Below are 23,480 nucleotides of genomic sequence, written 5' to 3' on the forward strand. Positions count from 1 at the left end.
CCGGCGATCCTTGGACCACAGATGAAAGCAGGTGGACTCTTTGTGGGCCGGCGTCATCCGGTCCACGGAGGAGAGACGTGAAGCGACCTCGTCTTGCAGAGCGTCTCCTCACCTTGCGTCCTCTCCAGGGGGGGGGGGGGGGTTCCAACACACGGCAGTGTCGGGGGTCTTTATCCATGGAATAATCAAAGTATACAAAGCATAATCCGTGCCTGGGAAGGCGGGCTGTCGTCGGCAGAATAATCCGGTATACAGGTCCACTCGCTCGTCGGCTCTGGGGCTCCTCGGGTGCAGCTTCACGTGGGGTCAACCACCCTGGATAAGCAGCCAGTTCTCTGCCCGAAACGATGGGGTACTGACTACGGTAGTATTCTCACCGCACGAAGCACTATATATTAACAGACTATTATTAGCTTAATAGACTACGTCCAACTCGACGATATAGTGCCAAATATGACTATTCAAATATTAATATACACGATGTCTCAATACCGATGGTAGGCGAACTTGGCCTTACTCCCACACGTGGCGTCGCGGGGAGGCTTTACGTCTGTGACTCTATTGGAGGGTAAGAAACTGGACTGAAAAGAAAGTCCTACTTTAGTAGCGCAGTATATATACGCACTATGAACAAATAGTCCCATTAGTGGTGCGGTAGCCAGATTCCTATGCGGAACTAGGACTTGTTCGTACATGTGGAGCGGTACGTTTGAACTGGGTCTGAGGGGTATGGCAGCCTGGCACCAAGGTCTCGACCAATAGTAGAATGGAGACTATTATGGGATGTTCAGTAGGCTAGAATGGATATTCAATGCATATTGTACAAGGAATATACAAGGGATATCAGGGAATATTAGAGAATATACAAATACAATTAAATATATATATATAAATAAATATATATATTCGGTTTAATCTGGCCCTTCACAACAGCCACCCCCTGATTGGTCCCAGACCTAATCAGTTAAACAGAGACAGATTAATCGCGTTGTCTATTTACACATAAGGGTTTGCTGTAGGGGTCAGTCAACTTCACAAAGTCATAGGGTTATAGGGTCATGGTCATCATCGATTGTGTCTGGGAGTCGGGGCAGTTCTATGAGCCTCGCCACGGGACGGGTGTAAGTGCGACCCTGGACGAGCACTTCAGCTGCTCGGACCTTGCCGTCGGCACCGGTGATCACTTTGCTTACGCGGCCGGCCGGCCACATAGCTCTGGGCAGTGATTGATCAATAATCATGACGACTGTTCCTTCTGTCAAATTGTCTCTCTCCTTTACCCACTTCTGGCGGGTCTGTAGAGACGGTAGGTAGTGCAGTAGGAAACTGCTCCAAAACTTGTCGGCTAATACTTGGCTGTACCTCCACATTCGTCGGCCGTTCGCTTCTTCAGGCCGGTACATTGTCTGGGGTAATGCAGGATCTAGCCGCCCCATCAGGAGTGTGTTGGGGGTAACTGGGTCGATATCCGCCACATCACTGGAGACATATCCGAGGGGCTTCGAGTTAAGTACTCCCTCAATCTCCGTGAGGACTGTCATTAGGACTTCTTCCGCCACAGTCTGGGCCCCAAGTACTGCGTACAGGGCTGTCTTTATGGAGCGCACCTCTCGTTCCCAAGTGCCACCGAAGTGGGGTGCGTTTGGGGGGTTGAATTGGAAATCAACCTGTGCTGGAGCGAGGTGGGTCTTAAGTTCTGGGCCCATAGCTTGGAAGCTCTCTCTCAGCTCTCTTTCGCCGCCTTTGAAGTTTGTCCCATGATCGGACAATAGGGTAGACGGTCTTCCTTTCCGTGATGTGAATCTACGGAAGGCCATAAGGAATGAGTCTGTGCTCATGGTCGGGAGAAGCTCGATGTGTATCGCTCTGGTGGTCATGCATTTGAATACAATACCCCACCGCTTCTCGGTTCCTCTTCCTTTCTTTATGTGCAGCGGGCCAAAGCAGTCCATACCCGTTGAGTGGAATGGCTTGTCACCGATTCGGAGGCGACATGGAGGAAGGTCAGCCATCCTTGGTATGCTGGGCTGCGCGCGCCACTTGCGGCAGTCTAGACATGTTCGCTGGAAGCGTCGTACCGCCTCTCTTCCTTGTAGGATCCAGTAACGACGTCTGATTTCCGCGAAGACTCTTTCTGCTCCTGCGTGATGTACATCCTCATCGTATTTCTTTATAATCAGCTCTGTGACCTTGTGTCGGCTGTTCAATACGATCGGGTATTTAATGTCATCCGGTAGATTGGGGGCTCTGCGTAGGCGACCACCCACTCTGATGAGGGTATGAGCGTCGCTCTCGGGGGCCAGATGAATTAATCTGCTGTCGGATGGGACGGGCTTTCCTCCCTGTAGACAGGCCAATTCATCGGGGAACGAGTCTCTCTGGGCTCGCTGCAGTAGAAGCAATTCTGCTTCCTCGTAGTTAGCTGCTGACATATCAGCGGGGGACTTGCACTCCGGGTGGTACCGCAGGAATGTTCTTTGTTGTGCACTCTCTATGGACGTGCAATCGTCTATGTTAGGGTCGGTGGAGGCTACGGTGCTCAATCCACAGAACACAGACTTCTTATTTTCCACCTCCTCTGGACTTGCTTCCCTCGGGATAGGCATGGGCCACTGTCCTTCCGGGAGTCTTAGGAATGCGGGGCCGTCACTGTAGACATTGCGACGGGTGAGGTCATCCAGGGGCATCCCCCGGGTGATGACGTCAGCTGGGTTCTGTTTTGTATCAACGTAGCGCCACTCTGTTTCTCCGGTTAACTCTTCGGTTAAGTCTTGAATCTCGGTGACTCTGACTCCCACGAAGACTTTGTACTTGCATGAGTCCGATTTGATCCAGGCGAGTACCGTCGTGGAATCTGACCACAGGATTGTTCTAGACACCGGTATGGTGAGCTCACGTTGGATGAGCGTGGCTAGGTGCGCTCCGGCTAGGGCTGCGCAGAGCTCTAGACGTGGGATAGATTGTTGCTTGCATGGGGCTATTCTCGAGCGGGCGAGGACAAATGCTGTGTAGATCTCTCCCCCCCTTTCTTGGGCCCGCAAGTAGGCTACTGATCCGTATGCGACCTCTGAGGCGTCACTGAAGACGTGTAAGTCCATTTTACATGTCTCTGGCCTCACCGTGGGTGGGAAGTAGCTTCGGCGCATATTAACGCCTGGGAGTGAGTGGAGCTCCATCTCCCACTCTCTCCAGGTGGATGCAAGGTGTGCGGGAATGGGGTCGTCCCAGCCCTGGTCCTTGTCCCACAATGCTCGTACAATCATTTTTGCCCTGGTGTTGTACGGTAGAATACATCCATTGTCTACGTAGAAGCTGTTCTTTACGCTGTGTCGGACCTCTTCGTCCGCTGCTGGGTCCTCTGCTACATGTTTCTGTAGTGCAAATGTAGCACAGCAGGGGCTGCACGTCGTTCCAAAGGGGAGGACTTCCCATTGGTAGATGGCTGGGTGCTCATCTCCTGGCTTCTCTCTCCATAGGAACCGTAACAGGGGCTTGTCCGCCTCTACTAATCTCACCTGCAGGAACATTCCTTTAATGTCCCCGCTGATGGCCACCTTTTCCTGGCGGAAGCGGAGTAGAACGCCGAGTAGGGAGGGGCCGAGTGTGGGACCGGGCAGTAACTCTTTATTCAGATTTTGGGATCCGATCTGGTAGCTGCAGTTAAATACTATGCGGTCTTTACCGTTGTGATGGACCTTGTGGTGAGGCACGTACCACGATTCAGTGGTCTGGTCAGCCTCTTTAATGTCCATCTTTGTGACGTGTCCCGCTGTGATGAGCTTCTCAATCTCAGCGCGGTATACACTCTCTTGGGCGGGGTTCTTGGCTAAGCGCCGCTCCGTGTTCAGCAGGTACCGTTCTGTGGCGTCTGTCTTGGCGTGGAAAGTAGGCATTCCTTCTCGCCGCAGGAGTGGCGTGGCGTATCTCAACACGCCGTTGACCGGGACTCTCTTGGTCCCTGTCTCGAGGAGGTGAATGGCGTAAATGTCATCTTTAGAGCGAATGTCTTTCTTTCCGTTCTTAAAGGGCATTTGTTCCAAGGTCCATAGCCGCTCTACGTGTTGTAGGAGTGCGGTTTCTCCCTCTGTGACTCGGGAGTGGAGACATCTAGTGGCTGTACTTCGGTTGAGAGATTTGGCGAGCGGGCCTTGGAGAGTCCATCCCAAACGGGTCTCGACTGCTGCAGGACAGCCTCGGGGTCCGGTATGAACCCGGTCTATCGGGACAATGAGGTCTGCATGGTCGGAGCCTATCAACAGGGTCAGCATAGCATTGTCTATGAGCGGGATCGGTAACTTGCGCAGATGTGCATATTTCTCCATCAGCTTGGCGACGGGGTATGTGTACCGCGACAGTCCTATTTCTTGGCTGGTGAAAGCGTCTGTAATCTGGTACCGTCGCTCAGGCTGGCCGCTTGCTGCGATAGAGAATGAGACATTCTCGCCCTTTATCGTCTTCAAATCTCGTCTTATTGTCCGAATTGTCATTTGGGTTTCGCTTCCCCGCAGCCCTAGCTGGGCCGCAGCGGAGGCGAGCAGAAGGGTCTTCTCTGACCCGTCATCGAGGACGGCGTAAGTGTCCAGGACTTTATTCTGGTAGCTTAGTGTCACACGCACTACTTTTAGGAGTACTCGGGCTCCACTGCTGCTGGCGGGATCGATGTACATGACGCTCGCTTTGCTGCTGGATGGTGCGAGTGAAGGGCGCCGTCTGTTACTGTCGTGAAGTATGTCCAGATGGGCTCCATCGCACTTGGTGCACCTTTTCTTTAAGCGGCATTCGGCTGCCATGTGTGAGCGCGCACAGCGAAAACAGCGCTTGTTGGACTTTATCCATTGACTTGCTTCCTCCGCGTTCAGCTTGGGGAAGGAGTCACATTGCGCTAGCCAGTGTTCTTTCTCACAGTAGGGGCACACTATCTTCCACTTCTCCGTTCTGGAGGGGGTACTGTGGCTCCTGCTGCTCGGTACTGACTCCGATTGGTGCATCACAGTCACCGATCTTCTTCCATCATTTAGTCGTCTGGTTCCTTCTCTGGAGCCAGGGGTGCTCCGTCCGAATGTATCTAGCCGTAGGCTGCTGACTTCTCTCGCCAGGAAGTCTGCTAGATCGAGGAGGTTCGGTTCGGGGCCATTCGGGTCTCTGTGGTCCCTCTGTCGCCTAAAACGCTCCTGTCGAGCGGGCGGCAGCTTCTCCAAGATCCTTTCCACATTTGAGTTGGCGTAAAGTTCATGCCTCCCCTTCTCTCTCTGCGCTCCCAACATCCCTACCAGGGACTGCACTCTGATGGACAGGTCGTCCAGTGCTCGATTGTCTATTGCTGGGGGTAAGCGGTCGATGTGTCGGATCTCCTGGATCACGTAATCCCATATGCGCCCATACCTCTGGTCCAATGCTACCAGCGCTGCTGTGTATGGGGTGGTGGAAGTCGCGTAGGCGAGCGCTATATTATGTGCGCGGGGTACCTTTAAGTGCTTCAGTAGGATGGCGTATTTATGGCGTTCATCCAGTACATCCACCAACATGGTCTCCAGACACATGCGGAGTTCTGTATACTGGGCCCGGTTCTCTTGGGTGAAGTCGGGTACCATAGGCGGGCCAATGTATGACGCTGACTGTGGATACATCGGCGAGCGTTGGGGGAGAGGCCTCCTAGGCGAGTCTCCTCCCGCTCCTTGGTATGGGCTGGTACCGGCAGTGTACCATGGCCCGCTTGTCCAGGTGCTGTTCCTCGGTGCGGGTCGTGCGTCGTGCTCACCCGTGTATAGAGTCGGGGGTCTGTAGCGCAGCTCCGCGGGAGTATAGCCTGGGCTGTACCGGACCTCCTGGTCCGGTAGAGTACTGTGCTGTCGTCGGGCGTGGTTCTCCTCCTCTTCCTCTTCGTCTTCAGTTAGGTCATCCAGTGCTTGTAGTCTCTGGTTTAGCCTCTCCACAGGATATGCTGCTCCTTCCCGGTTGCTAGGTCTCGCTTGGACCGGTGGGGGGAGGTGGTCTGTGGGGGGTATAGACCTCGTCTGTTGGTCAAGTTCAGGGTTGTTTACTCGGCTAGGGGATGCCGCCCTGGAGGTGTGTCTAGACGAGTTCCTGGAGCCTCTGGCGGAGGGAGAGGGTGTTGTCCGTCTGATCAGCTGTTCTATTAGTTGCGCTTGCTGTCTGTCGCGCTCTGCGTCCCGTAGAGCACCAGCAGCTGCTCGCTGGCTGTCTGCTCGGTCTCGGGCCACATTCTCTTCTCTCTGAATGCGTCTTAGTTCTAGACGTATATGCTCTTCTTCGCTCCGCTGCTGGATCTGCAGTCGGTCGCGTTCAGCAGCGGCGTTCAGGCTGATGAGGAAAGCCTGCTGTAGGGTCCTCTCTGCCTCGCTGGGAGAAGGCGGTTGTATAGGGGAGCCTTCCCTCGGGGTACTCCTTGCGGAGCCTTGGAGCTCTATCTCCACGGTGCTCTCCCCGTCTTCTTCCGTGCCGAGTTCTCTCTCGGTAGCGTTGTATTCCTCCCGGGACTCATCGGGGACTACTTCTTCAGTACTGGCGGGGTGTGAAGTCATGTCTGGTTCCCACTGGTCCCCACCGTGAACTTGGTCAGTTACATTAGAGCCCGTAGGGGCCTCTATGGTCGGGGTAGTCTGGGCGTTGGGGTTAGACATACTTTTACTTTCTAGTTTTACCGCGTTTACTGTTAGTAGAAGACTAGGTTGTTGACTGACAGCGTAAGCCTCTAAGTACTGAGGGAGCCGTCGTTCGCGCTGCGGGCGTTGGTTAGGAGGATCGTTTCGTGGAGTGTTCATCATAGGCCATTTCAATATTAATAACACTATATTAATATTACACTAATTACCATCCGGCTCGAAGGACCAATTGTAACTGAGGGGTACAATTCCCTGACTGTATTACTAGATATGATACTTACTACCACTACCTTTGTACTTAATATTCGGCCACCCAGTACACGGCATAAATATATTATGATGAACACTGTCACGTAGATGAAACGGATCCAACACAAATGTACGAGTTAGAAATAGGTCTTTATTTCTACACAGCGATGGTGTGTAGAGCAAGCACTTAATCAAATCAATCACATTTATGAATGGAAATTAGTATGCACTTTTATGGCAAGAGTATTCGTCGGTATATCAATAGAGAATGTCCAATCTCTGAAGGCGCAGGTGGTACATATACGACCTGGAATAGTTTAAGGAATAACAGCAATGATACTTTAATGATTATATACTGGATACGCTAGGGGGGGTTAATCCGGTCGCTTGTAAGCCGACAGGAGTAGGAGGGGGGGGGGGTAGAATCCGGCTGCCTCATCCGGCCAAGGGTATCCCAGGTGAACCCACTGTAGTGCCGTTCAATGCGCCGGCGATCCTTGGACCACAGATGAAAGCAGGTGGACTCTTTGTGGGCCGGCGTCATCCGGTCCACGGAGGAGAGACGTGAAGCAACCTCGTCTTGCAGAGCGTCTCCTCACCTTGCGTCCTCTCCAGGGGGGGGGGGTTCCAACACACGGCAGTGTCGGGGGTCTTTATCCATGGAATAATCAAAGTATACAAAGCATAATCCGTGCCTGGGAAGGCGGGCTGTCGTCGGCAGAATAATCCGGTATACAGGTCCACTCGCTCGTCGGCTCTGGGGCTCCTCGGGTGCAGCTTCACGTGGGGTCAACCACCCTGGATAAGCAGCCAGTTCTCTGCCCGAAACGATGGGGTACTGACTACGGTAGTATTCTCACCGCACGAAGCACTATATATTAACAGACTATTATTAGCTTAATAGACTACGTCCAACTCGACGATATAGTGCCAAATATGACTATTCAAATATTAATATACACGATGTCTCAATACCGATGGTAGGCGAACTTGGCCTTACTCCCACACGTGGCGTCGCGGGGAGGCTTTACGTCTGTGACTCTATTGGAGGGTAAGAAACTGGACTGAAAAGAAAGTCCTACTTTAGTAGCGCAGTATATATACGCACTATGAACAAATAGTCCCATTAGTGGTGCGGTAGCCAGATTCCTACGCGGAACTAGGACTTGTTCGTACATGTGGAGCGGTACGTTTGAACTGTGTCTGAGGGGTATGGCAGCCTGGCACCAAGGTCTCGACCAATAGTAGAATGGAGACTATTATGGGATGTTCAGTAGGCTAGAATGGATATTCAATGCATATTGTACAAGGAATATACAAGGGATATCAGGGAATATTAGAGAATATACAAATACAATTAAATATATATATATAAATAAATATATATATTCGGTTTAATCTGGCCCTTCACAACAATAATAATAAAAAATTATTCAACAAACATGACCATGTTCACGTCTTAAACTTATACTGAGGCCTTAGTTTTGGTTTTAAATTACATATCATCATTCATTTATTCTCACACAGAGCAGAATAATTTGCCAAAACAAACGCATTTCCTTTGATTTAATTATACATCAAATGATTTATGTCAAGGATGAGGGACATCCACTAGTTGCAGAACTTGCAGTCACCTGATTTTAACAGACGATGGCGCCACTGCTCTATGTATGTTATTACCATCTCATGAAGCAGCAGGTTGGAGGCATTGTGCTCGGGGAGGTAAGGAGGCAGAGTTTTTAGATTACTCTGGTTGCAATGCCTCGCTTGAATGAAGTTAACTTTTCACCTGGATAACGTCAATATTTGCTTTGTGACTGAGGATTATCGTCTGCGTTTCAGACCAAAATGGAGCAAATCATTACGTAAGTCGAACACTGTGAATGTATACTAAATAATGTGCAAACAGATTGAAACTTTGAATATTTCTCGTATGAAGCACATTCTCAGGGTGAATGTAATGTGAGCCACTGGCGCTCGACTCTGGAGCTACCTCGAGCCGCCTCGAGACCCTCGAGGGACTATTGAGGCAACAGTCTCGCTTCGCCAGTTTCTGACAAATGCGTTACTAATGTGAAAGATCGGATCGGGAAGCCTATTGCTTATTAACAGCGGAGCAGTGCTGCCGTTGCTTCCGCGTTTTCCCTGATTGGCTGCAACACGCCCCGCGGCAGGCGCGGCAACCGAAGACGGAGCGGAGCGGCAGAGCTTGCGGCATTATGTAGCCCTAATCCGCCATGATTTTCATTCGAAGCTCAGCTCACCTGGCAGCGCAGCGGTCCTGCGGTCCGTTGTTGACAAGTTCGAATCCCATCAAAAATTTTTTAACGTGTATTCTTTCGCCGGTTAAGGTTAGGCATTCTTTCGGAGTTGGTTAAGGTTAGAACGGTTAAGTTTAGGCGCTGTTAAAGAGCTGGTTAAGGTTAGAGTTTGTCTTAGAGAATGGCAATATTCTTTCTATGGTTAAGGTTAAGGTTAGGCATGGTTAAGGTTAAGGTTAGGCATTGTTTCGGAGTTGGTTAAGGTTAGAACGGTTAAGTTTAGGCGCTGTTAAGGAGCTGGTTAAGGTTAGCGTTTGTCTTAGAGAATGGCAATAGACAGCCTATTTCCGCACTGCCGCTCTCTCGCGCTGCTGCGGTCACATGGTCAAATTGTCACATTCTTGCACTCCTCCGCTGTTAGAAAGCAACACGCGATCTGGAAAGATCGGTATCGGTAGTGTGACGGATACGTCTGTGCACCGCACCCGCACATGTTGACTTGTTCCCTCACCGTATTGTTTAGTTAGTTAATGTTTGTACACGTTTACATTCATGATGCACATACACAATTTCTATTTCACATAATGACATACGACACATAGACTTGCGTACTGATATCATATCCATTCTTTATTATTTTACTTACATGGTTAAGTGCATGCATGTCGTTCATTGTTTGTTTTCTCCAACTCTGCAGCCAGCCGTCCTCGCGCTGAGCAAACAGAGCAGCTGCGACTGGTGAATGAATGAATGAATGAAAACTTTATTTAACAGATTGCAGAATGGGTACAATACAGTACGGCTCAATAGCCACTCTAAATAGCCGGATTGGGGTGGTGGACCGAACCATGTCGCAGGAGATGTCGGGGGGGGGGGGGGGGGGGGGGGGGTTATTGTATTGTAATTTAGTTTCCTTATATGTATTTCCTTATTAATTAAGATTATTAGTTGTTCAGTTTGGTAGTTGTGTTGTGTGTTGTGTGTTTATCGTTTATTAGATTAATTAGAATTGTAAGATATTATTTAATAAAATATTAATGATCAATTAGCCCACTTAGATTAATGTATCTGGCCAGGGCCTATATATAGTTTTGAGTTCTCAGTTGTCATTGTCTTCCGTTCTGTTCAGGTCCGTTTCTGTCCTGCTATATTATTTGGACCATTTATGTTATATTTAAATTATGTTTTTGAAATGGGTAAAATAAAACCCTTATTTTTTGCCAAAACCACTGTGTCCTCCTTGTCTGGCTGCTTGGTCCCTTACAGGTAGATACTCAAAATCACATGATCGGGAGCAAAACATTTTTATCGGGACATCCCTAGTATTGACCATATTGCTCTTATGTCACGCTCAGGATGGGACTCCACCTTGGCTCTTATGTCACGCTCAGGATGGGACTCCACCTTGGCTCTTATGTCACGCTCAGGATGGGACTCCACCTTGGCTCTTATGTCACGCTCAGGATGGGACTCCACCTTGGCTCTTATGTCACGCTCAGGATGGGACTCCACCTTGGCTCTTATGTCACGCTCAGGATGGGACTCCACCTTGGCTCTTATGTCACGCTCAGGATGGGACTCCACCTTGGCTCTTATCCCATTGCAAAATGGCCACCGTGTGAATATGGTCAATGTTGCCAATAATAATAATAATAATAATAATAAACATTATTTGTATAGCACCTTTCATACAAGAATTTCAGCCCAAAGTGCTTCATAACAGTAATGTAGAGATAAATGGACATAAAATAGACGTAGGCATAAAATGAGCAGAACATTTACAAAATAAAAGCAATGCATAAAGTGCAGACATACATTTTGTATAAAATAGACAATAATCATACAATAGACAACATGCATTCATACGTTGACCTGCGCTAAAATCCAAGCCTGCTTGCCTCAACGACTACCGCCCTGTAGCTCTCACCTCTATAGCCATGAAGTGCTTTGAGAAGCTAGTGAAGGGCTACATCTGTTCCTCCCTCCCCATCAACCTGGACCCCCTGCAATTTGCATACCGCCCCAACAGGTCCACGGAGGACGCCATAGCCCATGTGCTGCACAGAGCAGCATCACACCTGGACAAGAGGCAGGGGAACTATGTGAGAATGCTGATCATCGACTACAGCTCAGCATTCAATACCATAGTCCCCTCCAAACTCATAGCCAAGCTCAGGGACCTGGGCTTGAACTATGACCTCTGCCAGTGGGTCTTGGACTTCCTGACGGGTAGACCCCAGGTGGTGAGAGCAGGCAACTGCACCTCCTCATCCATCACCCTCAACATAGGGGCCCCCCAGGGCTGTGTTCTGAGTCCCCTCCTCTACTCCCTGTACACACATGACTGTGTGGCTCAGCGGAACAACAACACAATCATCAAATTTGCTGACGACACAGTAGTGGTGGGCCTGATCTCTGCAAACGACAAGAGGGCCTACCTGGAAGAGGTCAAGGTCCTGGCGGGATGGTGCCAAGAGAACAGCCTCTCCCTGAACATCAGCAAAACAAAGGAGATGATTGTGGACTTTAGGAGGTCGGGGGTCAGGGACTACAGCCCCCTCAGCATCGACGGGGCACCGGTTGAGAGAGTGAACAGTTTTAAGTACCTCAGAGCCCACATATCCGAGGACTTGACATGGACCACACACATTGACAGTGTTGTGAAGAAGGCACGGCAACGCCTCTACTTCCTCAGGCGCCTAAGGAAGTTCCAAGTCAGTCAGAAGATCCTTAAGAACTTCTACTCATGTACAATAGAGAGCATCCTGACTGGCAATATCACCTCCTGGTTTGGGAATAGCACCGCACAAGACCGTAGCAGACTACAGAGAGTGGCCCGTTCAGCCGAGCTCACGCACAATTGGAGGAGGGCTTCCCACTCTCCAGAACATTTACAACAAGCAGTGCAGGGGTAAGGCTAAGAGAATTATCAAGGACTCCAGTCACCCAAACAACTGCCTCTTTGAACTGCTGCGGTCAGGCAAGCGATACCGGAGTCTCATGGCAAGCACAGAAAGACTCAGAAGAAGCTTCTATCCCCAGGCCATCAGGTTGCTCAACGAACAATAACACTATGCAACAACCATCAAATGCACTCACAGCACACACATCCACACGCACACACTCACTTTAAACAATCAACCCACTGCAGCACCCATTCTACACACTTTAGAACACCTAGACACACTTTATATTTATTGGCAAAGAATTTGCACTACAACCCATACCTCAGGACACCTTACTGTAAATTGTAAATTGTACCTAAATTGTACCTCATCCCATTTCTGCTCTGCACTATATTGTATATTAGTATATTGCAAAGTATATTGTATGGTAACTAGGGATGGGAATCGAAAACCGGTTCCCGTTGGGAACCGGTTCCTAATTGGCCGATGCCTGGAACCGTGTGCCTCCCGTGACTTTCGATTCCCTTATCGCTGCCAGGTTTTCAAAACAACGTTAGCGTTAGCATGTAGCCATGGCAGACTTATTTGATTCCTTAAGGGCTCGAAATTGCCTGGATTTTGGTAATATGCTCCCGAAATGCTCCCGCTGTTTGGCTACTTCTATGTGCAGTGAAAACTACTTGAATGCTTTAGAACCTAGTCATTGATTTAGGTCAGGGTGAGCTAAAATTTGCCACGGAGCTAACGCTATTTAACGTGAGCTAACGCTATTTAATCAAGCTCACAAAGAGAGATAAACAGCTGACAGCGGATAGTACAGGTACAAATACAATAAAGCAGCAGGTGGGGGCTGTTGTGTAAACCTTGTACTCTTTAGTTCACATATAATAAGAGCCGCAGTGTTTGTTTACAAGTCTACACTGTAAGCCATGGTGGTGCAACATACAAATGTGTCCGTGTAGCAACACAAGCCAATACCTTATAGGACATTGATTGATTGATTGATTGATTGATTGAAAAGTTTATTAACAGATTGCAGAATGGGTACAGTACAGTACAGCTCAATACATACAATTGTTAAGGGGATGCAGACCAGAGAAAGACTTTCGTCTTGTTTACATCAGGGTCCCCCATTTTCAATTCATCATAACATATATGACATACATGACATACAGATAGACAGTACTGCTACATCTATACATTTATGACATATCAGATTTGCAAATACAGTACTGTTTGTGATACAAAAGTGTCCAGAAAAGGAGTGTATATACATTTGGCGTAGAAACTGTACATTGGAGGAGGTTGGATGGGTGGGGTTGGGTGGGTTGGGTGAGGGCTGTACATTGGAGGTGGGGGGGGCCCGGGGAGGGAGGTGTGTGTGTGTGTGTGTGTGTGTGTGTGTGTGTGTGTGTGTGTGTGTGTGTGTGTGTGTGTGTGTGTGTGTGTGTGTGTGTGTGTGTGTGTGTGTGTGTGTGTGTGTGTGTGTGTGTGTGTGTGTGTGTGTGTGTGTGTGTGTGTGTGTGTGTGTGTGTGTGTGTGTGTGTGTGTGTGTGTGTGTGTGTGTGTGTGTGTGTGTGTGTGTGTGTGTGTGTGTGACAGAAGTCGGAGGAATAACGACCTGTTATTCAATAGATTAAATTAGTTTAAGAATAAAAAAATAAATACATTTTAAGAGAATCTCAAATACATTATTTTATTTAAGTGTAGGCTATAATTAATGTTTTATTTTTTACAGTTTTTGTATTTTTCTGACATGGGGGCTCAACAATAAATGACAATCAGAAATGTCAAGTTGCATGTTGTTATTCTAACCAGCTTAGACCCCTACGCTCTGCATCTTCTGGCCGCCTCAGACCTACTCCTATCCAAGCTCCGGGAGGGTCATCAAAGAGAAGTCGCCTATTCTCAGTCCTTGCCCCACAATGGTGGAATGAACTACCCACCCCAGTTAGGACAGCCGAATCACGTCCAATCTTTCGCCGTCGACTAAAGACGCACTTCTTCAACCATTATCTGAATAAAAAAAAATATATCTAACCCTAACTAACCGTACTGTCATGCACTTGTCCTAATAAACTAACCTACACTGTAGCACTCAACACTTTGATGAACATTGTTGCTCAGCTGATAGAGTTGTGCCTTTCCTGATGGATTGCCGTACAGAACTTGTAAGTCGCTTTGGATAAAAGCGTCAGCTAAATGACTAAATGTAAATGTAGTTCTGTTGCATTTCCAATTTATTTATGTAAATTATAAATTGATCAGGTATCGATAAGGGTATCGATAAAGAATCGAATCGATAAGCAGAATCGATAATGGAATCGTATCGATAAAATCCTATCAATTCCCATCCCTAATGGTAACTCAGTTACTGCTATCCTGCATTGAACATTGTACATATGTACATACTGAACACTTGTGTCTACGTACGTAACTTCTATTTTTTACTTTTACTTGCTATACATTTACATTTATTTACATTACTTGCTATACTTATTTTATTTCATACTTATCTTTTGTCTAGCACAGTCTCTGGAGCGTAACAGAAAGAAGCATTTTGTATAAAAGTATTCTGTACTTCTGTATGACAACTATTAAAGAAACTTGAAACTTGAACTTGAAAAATCAATTGATAATATGCTGGCTTCTGTAGTGATGATGAGCGTTAATGAGAGCTACTCTGGCTTCTGTAGTGATGATGAGCGTTAATGAGAGCTACTCTGGCTTCTGTAGTGATGATGAGCGTTAATGAGAGCTACTCTGGCTTCTGTAGTGATGATGAGCGTTAATGAGAGCTACTCTGTCTTCTGTAGTGATGATGAGCGTTAATGAGAGCTACCCTGGCTTCTGTAGCGATGATGAGTGTTAATGAGAGCTACTCTGGCTTCTGTAGTGATGATGAGCGTTAATGAGAGCTAATCTGGCTTCTGTAGTGATGATGAGCGTTAATGAGAGCTACTCTGGCTTCTGTAGTGATGATGAGCGTTAATGAGAGCTACTCTGGCTTCTGTAGTGATGATGATGAGTGTAATGAGAGCTACTCTGTCTTCTGTAGCGATGATGAGTGTTAATGAGAGCTACTCTGGCTTCTGTAGCGATGATGAGTGTTAATGAGAGCTACTCTGGCTTCTGTAGTGATGATGAGCATTAATGAGAGCTACTCTGGCTTCTGTAGATGATGATGAGTGTTAATGAGAGCTACTCTGGCTTCTGTAACGATGATGAGTGTTAATGAGAGCTGCCCTGGCTTCTGTAGCGATGATGAGCGTTAATGAGAGCTGCCCTGGCTTCTGTAGTGATGATGAGCGTTAATGAGAGCTACTCTGGCTTCTGTAGTGATGATGAGTGTTAATGAGAGCTACTCTGGCTTCTGTAGCGATGATGAGTGTTAATGAGAGCTGCCCTGGCTTCTGTAGTGATGATGAGCGTTAATGAGAACTACTCTGGCTTCTGTAGCGATGATGAGTGTTAATGAGAGCTGCCCTGGCTTCTGTAGCGATGATGAGCGTTAATGAGAGCTACTCTGGCTTCTGTAGCGATGATGAGCGTTAATGAGAGCTGCCCTGGCTTCTGTAGTGATGATGAGCGTTAATGAGAACTACTCTGGCTTCTGTAGCGATGATGAGTGTTAATGAGAGCTTGAGTGTTAATGAGAGCTGCCCTGGCTTCTGTAGCGATGATGAGCGTTAATGAGAGCTACTCTGGCTTCTGTAGCGATGATGAGCGTTAATGAGAGCTACTCTGGCTTCTGTAGTGATGATGATGAGCGTTAATGAGAGCTACTCTGGCTTCTGTAGTGATGATGAGCGTTAATGAGAGCTACTCTGGCTTCTGTAGTGATGATGAGCGTTAATGAGAGCTACTCTGTCTTCTGTAGTGATGATGAGCGTTAATGAGAGCTACTCTGTCTTCTGTAGTGATGATGAGCGTTAATGAGAGCTGCTCTGGCTTCTGTAGATGATGAGTTTTAATGAGAGCTACTATGGCTTCTGTAGATGATGAGCGTTAATGAGAGCTACTCTGGCTTCTGTAGCGATGATGATCGTTAATGATAGCTACTCTGGCTTCTGTAGCGATGAGCGTTAATGAGAGCTACTCTGGCTTCTGTAGCGATGATGAGCGTTAATGAGAGCTACTCTGGCTTCTGTAGCGATGATGATGAGCGTTAATGTGAGCTACTCTGGCTTCTGTAGTGATGATGAGCGTTAATGAGAGCTACTCTGTCTTCTGTAGTGATGATGAGCGTTAATGAGAGCTACTCTGGCTTCTGTAGTGATGATGAGCGTTAATGAGAGCTACTCTGTCTTCTGTAGCGATGATGAGCGTTAATGTGAGCTACTCTGGCTTCTGTAGCGATGATGAGCGTTAATGAGAGCTGCCCTGGCTTCTGTAGTGATGATGAGCGTTAATGAGAGCTACTCTGGCTTCTGTAGATGATGAGCGTTAATGAGAGCTACCCTGTCCACATTTTCTGTTTGAGCTGCTTTACAGAATCAACCTCCTTCTCTCTTCTTATTCTTCTTGTCTTCGTTTTTTTCCTTACAGTTCGACTTCACCGCAATGAGTGGATGTTTGTGGGTGTTTGGCTGGACCCTCATATCGTTTGCATTGCTTTGTGGAATCATGCGATCCCAGGTAAGTCAAGGGTCCATTTTGTTTGAATTTTGTTCCCCAAAAAGTTGTCTTTTTCTATTGAGACAGTTGGAAGGTGAGTGAGATTAAACACACAGGGCTACAGAGTATTAAGACAGTTGGAAGGTGAGTGAGATTAAACACACTGTTTTTGCTTTATTTTCTGTGTATTGAAAATAAAAATGTTCTTCCAATGTGAATGATCCCTTCAAGAAAATTTTTTATCATAGAAATATTTTTCGCTGATTTCCACCAATTTAGGTTAAAGAGTTTTATCTTGGACCTTTCCACTACACACACCTTGCTAGAATATCGGGAGGTACTCACACAGAATAACAAATATATAAAAAATATTGTTACTTTTATATCCACCATCAAATGTAATTCATGTAATGGACTCAACTAACTGTGTGTCTCTTCATTATCTCAACAGTATCTTTACATTTTATATGCTTGCTTGGGGACCCTGCTATTTTCTCTGGTAAGTAGCTACATTTACATAGTCATTTAGCAGATGCAAAGAAACCAACAGCACTATAGACAGAGAAAACCCTAGAATCATGAGCTTGGGACACTCCTCTACTACTGAGGGGAAAACATGAAATGGACAAGCATCTGAACACAGTGCACCAAGCCTCCTTAAAGGCACTGCACACCTGACACCAATCAGGTGGAAATCAAACCCACACACCTGCCATGCCACACAGCAATTAACTGGTGTCTGTTGATTGACAGCTCACCAGGGACAACCCAAAATACATCCAAAGGCACACAGGAATAAACTCAAATAAAACCCACATAAACCGTGATCCCATCAGTGTGAGTACATATATACGAATGAATGAATTTGAATTACTTTTATTTATATAGCACCCTTCACGGCACAAATGCACAGGGTGCTTTACACTACAGCTTAGTATATAAAAACAAAAACAAAAACAAAACAAAATAAATGACAACAACAGACAGCAGTTAACACTTTGATCGCCATGGTTAAATTAATAATTTACCATCCCTCGCCATCTCTATTTGTCTATGGAGAAGTTCCCCTTCTTTGCAGGGCTATAACTTTTTAAATTGTATTGCTAAATTGACATTATTATGGCCCATTCAATGTCCTATATCTATTGTTCAGGGTGTAGCAACGTTATACTTTTTCATTCACATATTCATACTAAAATACGGTCTAAAGTATAAGTATGTTTTTATCGTTTTCTGCAGCTTTCTCCAGAACTTGATTTATAGGCCTAAATGCATTATATTGATGATCAAATACAGTTTGGTAGGAATCTGTGCGAGATAAAAAATTTCAACTGGACGTGGTTCTAGAAGTTACTACGTATGATCTGATGTTGACCGGATGGGCGGGGGGTCGTTTATAATTCCGTGGGCAACGTTATATCATTCATCTAGTGTGGGTGATATGATCATCAGAGCAGTTAGTAAAGAACACGTTGGAAAATAACGCTGGATCTTACCATATCTTCCTCGCGCCGTTGGGCGATGAGCGTGGAGCAGAGATATTCCTATTATGGGATGTATAAATACCCGATCCATTTCCAGGTTGTATAATAGTATACGTCCAAATCATGTTGTTTGTCGAGTTATTTGCACCGATCGGTGTTCACTGTGTCAAGATGGAGTCCTGCTAATGATAGCGAGTGCCCGGACGAAATATGGGTGAGCACCACTTCATCCACATGACTTCCTGTTGGGCGATCTGCCGATCGGCCACCAGATGGCGCTCTTGAACCGTTAGAGAGTTGAGTGGAGCTCAGCAGTATATCTCAGGTCCCCGGGGGAGAAATATGATTTCGATCACAGATTTTTGAAATATTGACGGCGTCTTCGGCAGAATGAGCATGGCGGGGAATGACGAGTTTTGGCGTTTCCGGCGATTAAAGTGTTAAAAAAACAGTGAAACCAGATAAAAAGTAGAATAAAAGCATTTAGATAAAATCATCAGTTACTAATTAAAAAACAACTATAGGAACAGTGAGGACAAGAAAGAGTGCCTATGTATGACCAAAGGCCTGTTTAAACAAATGTGTTTTAGTTGTTTTTTAAAAAGAGTTTTCTGAGGGGGCAGTTCACAAAACAAAACAAAAAAAGAAATCCATCTAAATCAGTGTTGTTGCTAATCATTGGCATATGCTAGCCTGTAATAATCCCCCCCAGAAAAATCCACTTTGCATTTGATGTACATTTACCACATATATATATACATATCTGTCTGAATATACCTGAATACAATCCTTCTATATACCTACTTATACACCTGCATATAACCCAGATAACATGTATAATAATGCTGTATATAACGTATATATAGTTTCAAGTTTCTTTATTAGTTGTCATACAGAAGTACAGAATACTTTTATACAAAATGCTTCTTTCTGTTACGCTCCAGAGACTGTGCTAGACAAAAATAGATAAGTATAAAATAAGTATAGCAAGTATAAAATAGAAGTCAAGTACGTGGACAAAAGTTTTCAGTATATACATATATACAATGCTCAATGCAGAGTAGAAGTAACTGAGTTACAATACAATATACTATATACTATACAGTGCAAAGCAGAAATGGGATGAGGTACAATTTAGGTACTATATGGAAGTATTATATATTTTTATTTAATCTTACCATATATATATATATCCACATCTGTCTGTACATACCTGCATATAATCCTTTTTACATATTTGTACATAAATGTGAAACGCTTGGGCTTTGGAATAGACTTGAAGACGCACGATCAGAGACTAACATCCTACCAACTGAAATAAGACACTGTGCTACCTACCACATTTTTCCAAAAAAACTCAATACCTGGTTATTAAAAACTAGAGGTGGGCATAGATTAATTTTTTTAATCTAGATTAATCTATCTGCAATCCTGGATTTAATCTAGATTAAAATGGCTCAAAAAAAATGCAGAAGGCATTCAAAATATGTGTGTTCTACCCAAATAATGACCAGAAGTAAGTCCTTACTTTTTCTTTCCTCCTTATGTTTCTCAGGCCATAAGCCCATGAGCCCATCTCCTGTTTGCAAAATGCATTACAGACTGTTTGAAAAAGCTGTTTTGCTATGATAATTGGTAATGAAATATCAAAATAATGTTCAATAAGATGTACTTGTGTTTAATAAGTTGTTTTATTCAGAAGTTAACACAAATAAATAATATTACCAGTACAGTACAGTATCTAGCACTCTCAGGAGCAAAACAGAAAGAATCATTTCAAACTTGAACTATGTGACATGGCTTGAATCAACTGCTCCAGTGGAGTTGCTCAGTGGCCAATGGTGTCAACTGTGGTTGTACTGGGCAGCTCCCAGGTGTGAATGGAACTGTGTGAATGTGAAGCAGGGCGTTCCTGAAAAAGAGCATCTGTGCTCAGCGAACCTACCCTGGGTAAATAAAGGTAAAAAAAAAAAATGTAAAAAAAAAAAAACGCCGTTAACGGCCCAGCTCTATTAAAAACACATTGGTTGCCAGCCGGATATGACGATTTATCGCTTGGATGCCACCACGTTAATCAATGGGAGGACGAGCACATTTGCGAACGCATAAACTATATCTTAAATTATGGCTATGTGTCTAATACACCCGTCGCTTATCAATGACTTGCTTGCAGTCAACATGTACGAAACTGATTGTTTTTTCATCAGTACATTTCCGTGTTATACCGTTTTGAATACGGGTATAGTTTGAGATTTTGGAGAATTCCAGAAAAAGCTGCGAAAATAGCCATTTACTGGAGTACACATAACATGTTGTAATTTTTCGCCCTATTTATGAATCGTTTTCAAATAAACACTAGATTATCGAGAGTATTTGTTTTCTTTTTTTTTATCTACTTTTTCTCCCCATTTTCTATTTTTCTCCAATCCCAATTTTGTATTATACAATTCTCCCCTCCCCTGTCTCAAACGTTGTTAGACCATGCCTCCCACTGGTCGGCTGCAATGTGGACGAAGCCTTGCATCACGTGTCCCCTCCGGTACACGAGGAGGCAGCTGTTGCATCTTTTCACCTGCACAGCGCAATCTCTCAGCGGCGAGGAGTAGTTTTTTCGTAGCCGAATTTTGCGGAGACGCTCTCTGATCATGTGACATGTGCGCCCAATCGTGTGACGCCTGTTTCTACACCGGTTAAGCTTAGGCACTCTTTCGAAGTTGGTTAAGGTTAGAGTTTGTCTTAGAGCAGGGCGATGGAACACCAGCCCTGATTCCAAACTCTAACCTTAACCAACTTCGAGAGTCGCCTAAGCTTAACCAGTGATAAACTAGGCGTTAGGTAGTTTGCAGGCTGTTAGAGCCGGAAATGGGCAAAGACACAGCTCGTCACGCGATTGGGCGCACATGTCAGTGGCCAATCAGAGAGCGTCTCCGCAAAATGTGGCTACGAAAAAAAAGAACACAGCTCACGCTGCTGCCCCCGTTGCTTCCTGATTCTGCTGTACAGGCGCACCAACCGACCTGTAGGAGTCGCTGTCCACAACGTCCGATCCCGCCCCACCGGCTTTCCCACCCCCTAATACTGCCAATTGTATTAGTATGAACGACCAGCCAAGCCGGAAGCAACGGCGATAGCTGGGCTCGAACCCAGCATCTCCTGCGTTAGTGGCGAGCGCCTTGCCCACTGTGCCACTTAGCCGCCCTGAGTATTTGTGTTCTTATGCACGATACAAAAGCGGGCTGAAAAATCATTTATTCGTGCCGCGCTCAGAGCCTAACACACACACACACACACACACACACACACACACACACACACACACACACACACACACACACACACACACACACACACACACACACACACACACACACACACACACACACACACACACACACACACACACACACACACACACACACACACACACACACACACACACACACACACACACACACACACACACACACACACACACACACACACACACACACACACACACACACACACACACACACACACACACACACACACACACACACACACACACACACACACACACACACACACACACACACACACACACACACACACACACACACACACACACACACACACACACACACACACACACACACACACACACACACACACACACACACACACACACACACACACACACACACACACACACACACACACACACACACACACACACACACACACACACACACACACACACACACACACACACACACACACACACACACACACACACACACACACACACACACACACGTTGTGAAATATGTGAAAAACAACTCTGATTAACCCAAAACTGGTAACATAGATTCCTTACCTCAGATCAGATGTTCTGCAAAAAGATGAATCCAATTCCTGATCGCCATTCCAAATATTGATCGCGTTTATTGATCCAACGTTATAATCCGAAACGCTGCTTCCAGCCTCGCCAGCCTCGCCAGTGAATCTGGTAACACGACACTGCTTGCCAGAGAGACCGGAGTTTTTCTCTGATGCACTTTTTCACTCAATCCAATCCAATGATGTGCATTACCATCCGGGAGACGATAGGGGGCGGTATTTGCCCTTTTCGAGCTCAGAGCCATTCCCAATGATAATGTCAGGCTGGACGGATGCAAAATTTATGGATATCGCTAATAAAAGAAATAACAATTCAATAACGAGAGATCTCGTTATTGGCAACCAACGCATGGCGGCCAATAACTAGATCTCTCGTTGTTGGCACCCAATGTGTTAACCAATCAAACATGTAATCACTTTTAATCAGTTCATTGTGTATTTTATTATTGCTTTAGTTTTATTATTATGTTGGATTGTGTTGTAAATACTGTGTTTTACTAACACATTGACGGCCACAGGTATTAGACGGACCCACTCTATAAGGCCAGCTTATCATAATAAGGTTTCATTGTGCGTGAGGCTGTTTGTAGAGCTAAATATATACTTTATATTATTGCTATCTGTCCATTCTCATTGTCAATTGACACTATAAACCGTCCCAGTTGTGGACCCAAGGAAGACTAGCTGGTTGCCATGGCACCAGCTAATGGGGATCCGTAATAAAATCAAATCAAATCAAATCCCTTCAAAATGGCTTAAAGAATTTTTTTTTCATCAATACGTTCCCATTTTATAGCGTCTTGAATATGAACGTTATATGGGATTGGTCTGGTATATTTCCTGCAAAACGAGATACAGACTGCTAAGCTAATAACGTTAAATCGAATGGCGTTTCGGCCATACAGAAGCTAGAGCAGGGGTGGGCAACTTTGTATATGGTGAGAGCCACTAAATTTCCACACTCAATCTGGGGGGCCGCATTGTTTATCGGCAGTCCCGCCAGTAGTACCCCATCACTCAAATAGCCCATAATAGTCACAGATGTGATAAATAAGGCATATAAACTATTATAATTTTTTATTTTTTGTATCCACTTTTTCTCCCATTTTTCTATTTTCTCCCATCCCAATTTTCGTATCGTCCAATTCAACCCTCCCCTGTCTCGAACGCTGTTTCTTGCCTCCCACAAGCCGGCTGCAATGTGGACGAAGCCATACATAGCACGAGTCCCCTCCGATACTCGAGGTAGCAGCCCTCGCATCTTTTCACCTGCGCAGCGCGATCTTTCAGCGTCAGGGGTCTGCGCTTTGGAGGGACGCCGCCCCCGTCGCTTCTTGATTCTACTGCGCAGGCGCACCAACCGACCTGTAGGAGTCACTGTCCACAACGTCCGATCCCCACCCATCAGTTTTCCCACCCTCTAATACTGCCAATTGTATTAGTACGGACGACCAGCCAAAC

General features: G+C 46.0%; 1 protein-coding gene across 1 annotated transcript in view; it reads left to right on the forward strand.

The window, feature by feature from the left end:
* LOC311223560 (protein lifeguard 1) overlaps positions 1 to 23,480 on the forward strand; it is a gene marked incomplete at both ends in the record, with an annotated part of 62,711 nt that overhangs the window by 34,795 nt on the left and 4,436 nt on the right. The window contains 2 exon segments of the mRNA XM_084308340.1: positions 16,588 to 16,677; positions 17,108 to 17,155. Of these exon segments, the coding sequence (XP_084164466.1) occupies positions 16,588 to 16,677; positions 17,108 to 17,155 (138 nt within the window).

The sequence above is a fragment of the Notolepis coatsorum genome (assembly GCF_963971535.1).
Source record: "Notolepis coatsorum genome assembly, chromosome: 2".
Taxonomy (NCBI): domain Eukaryota; kingdom Metazoa; phylum Chordata; class Actinopteri; order Aulopiformes; family Paralepididae; genus Notolepis; species Notolepis coatsorum.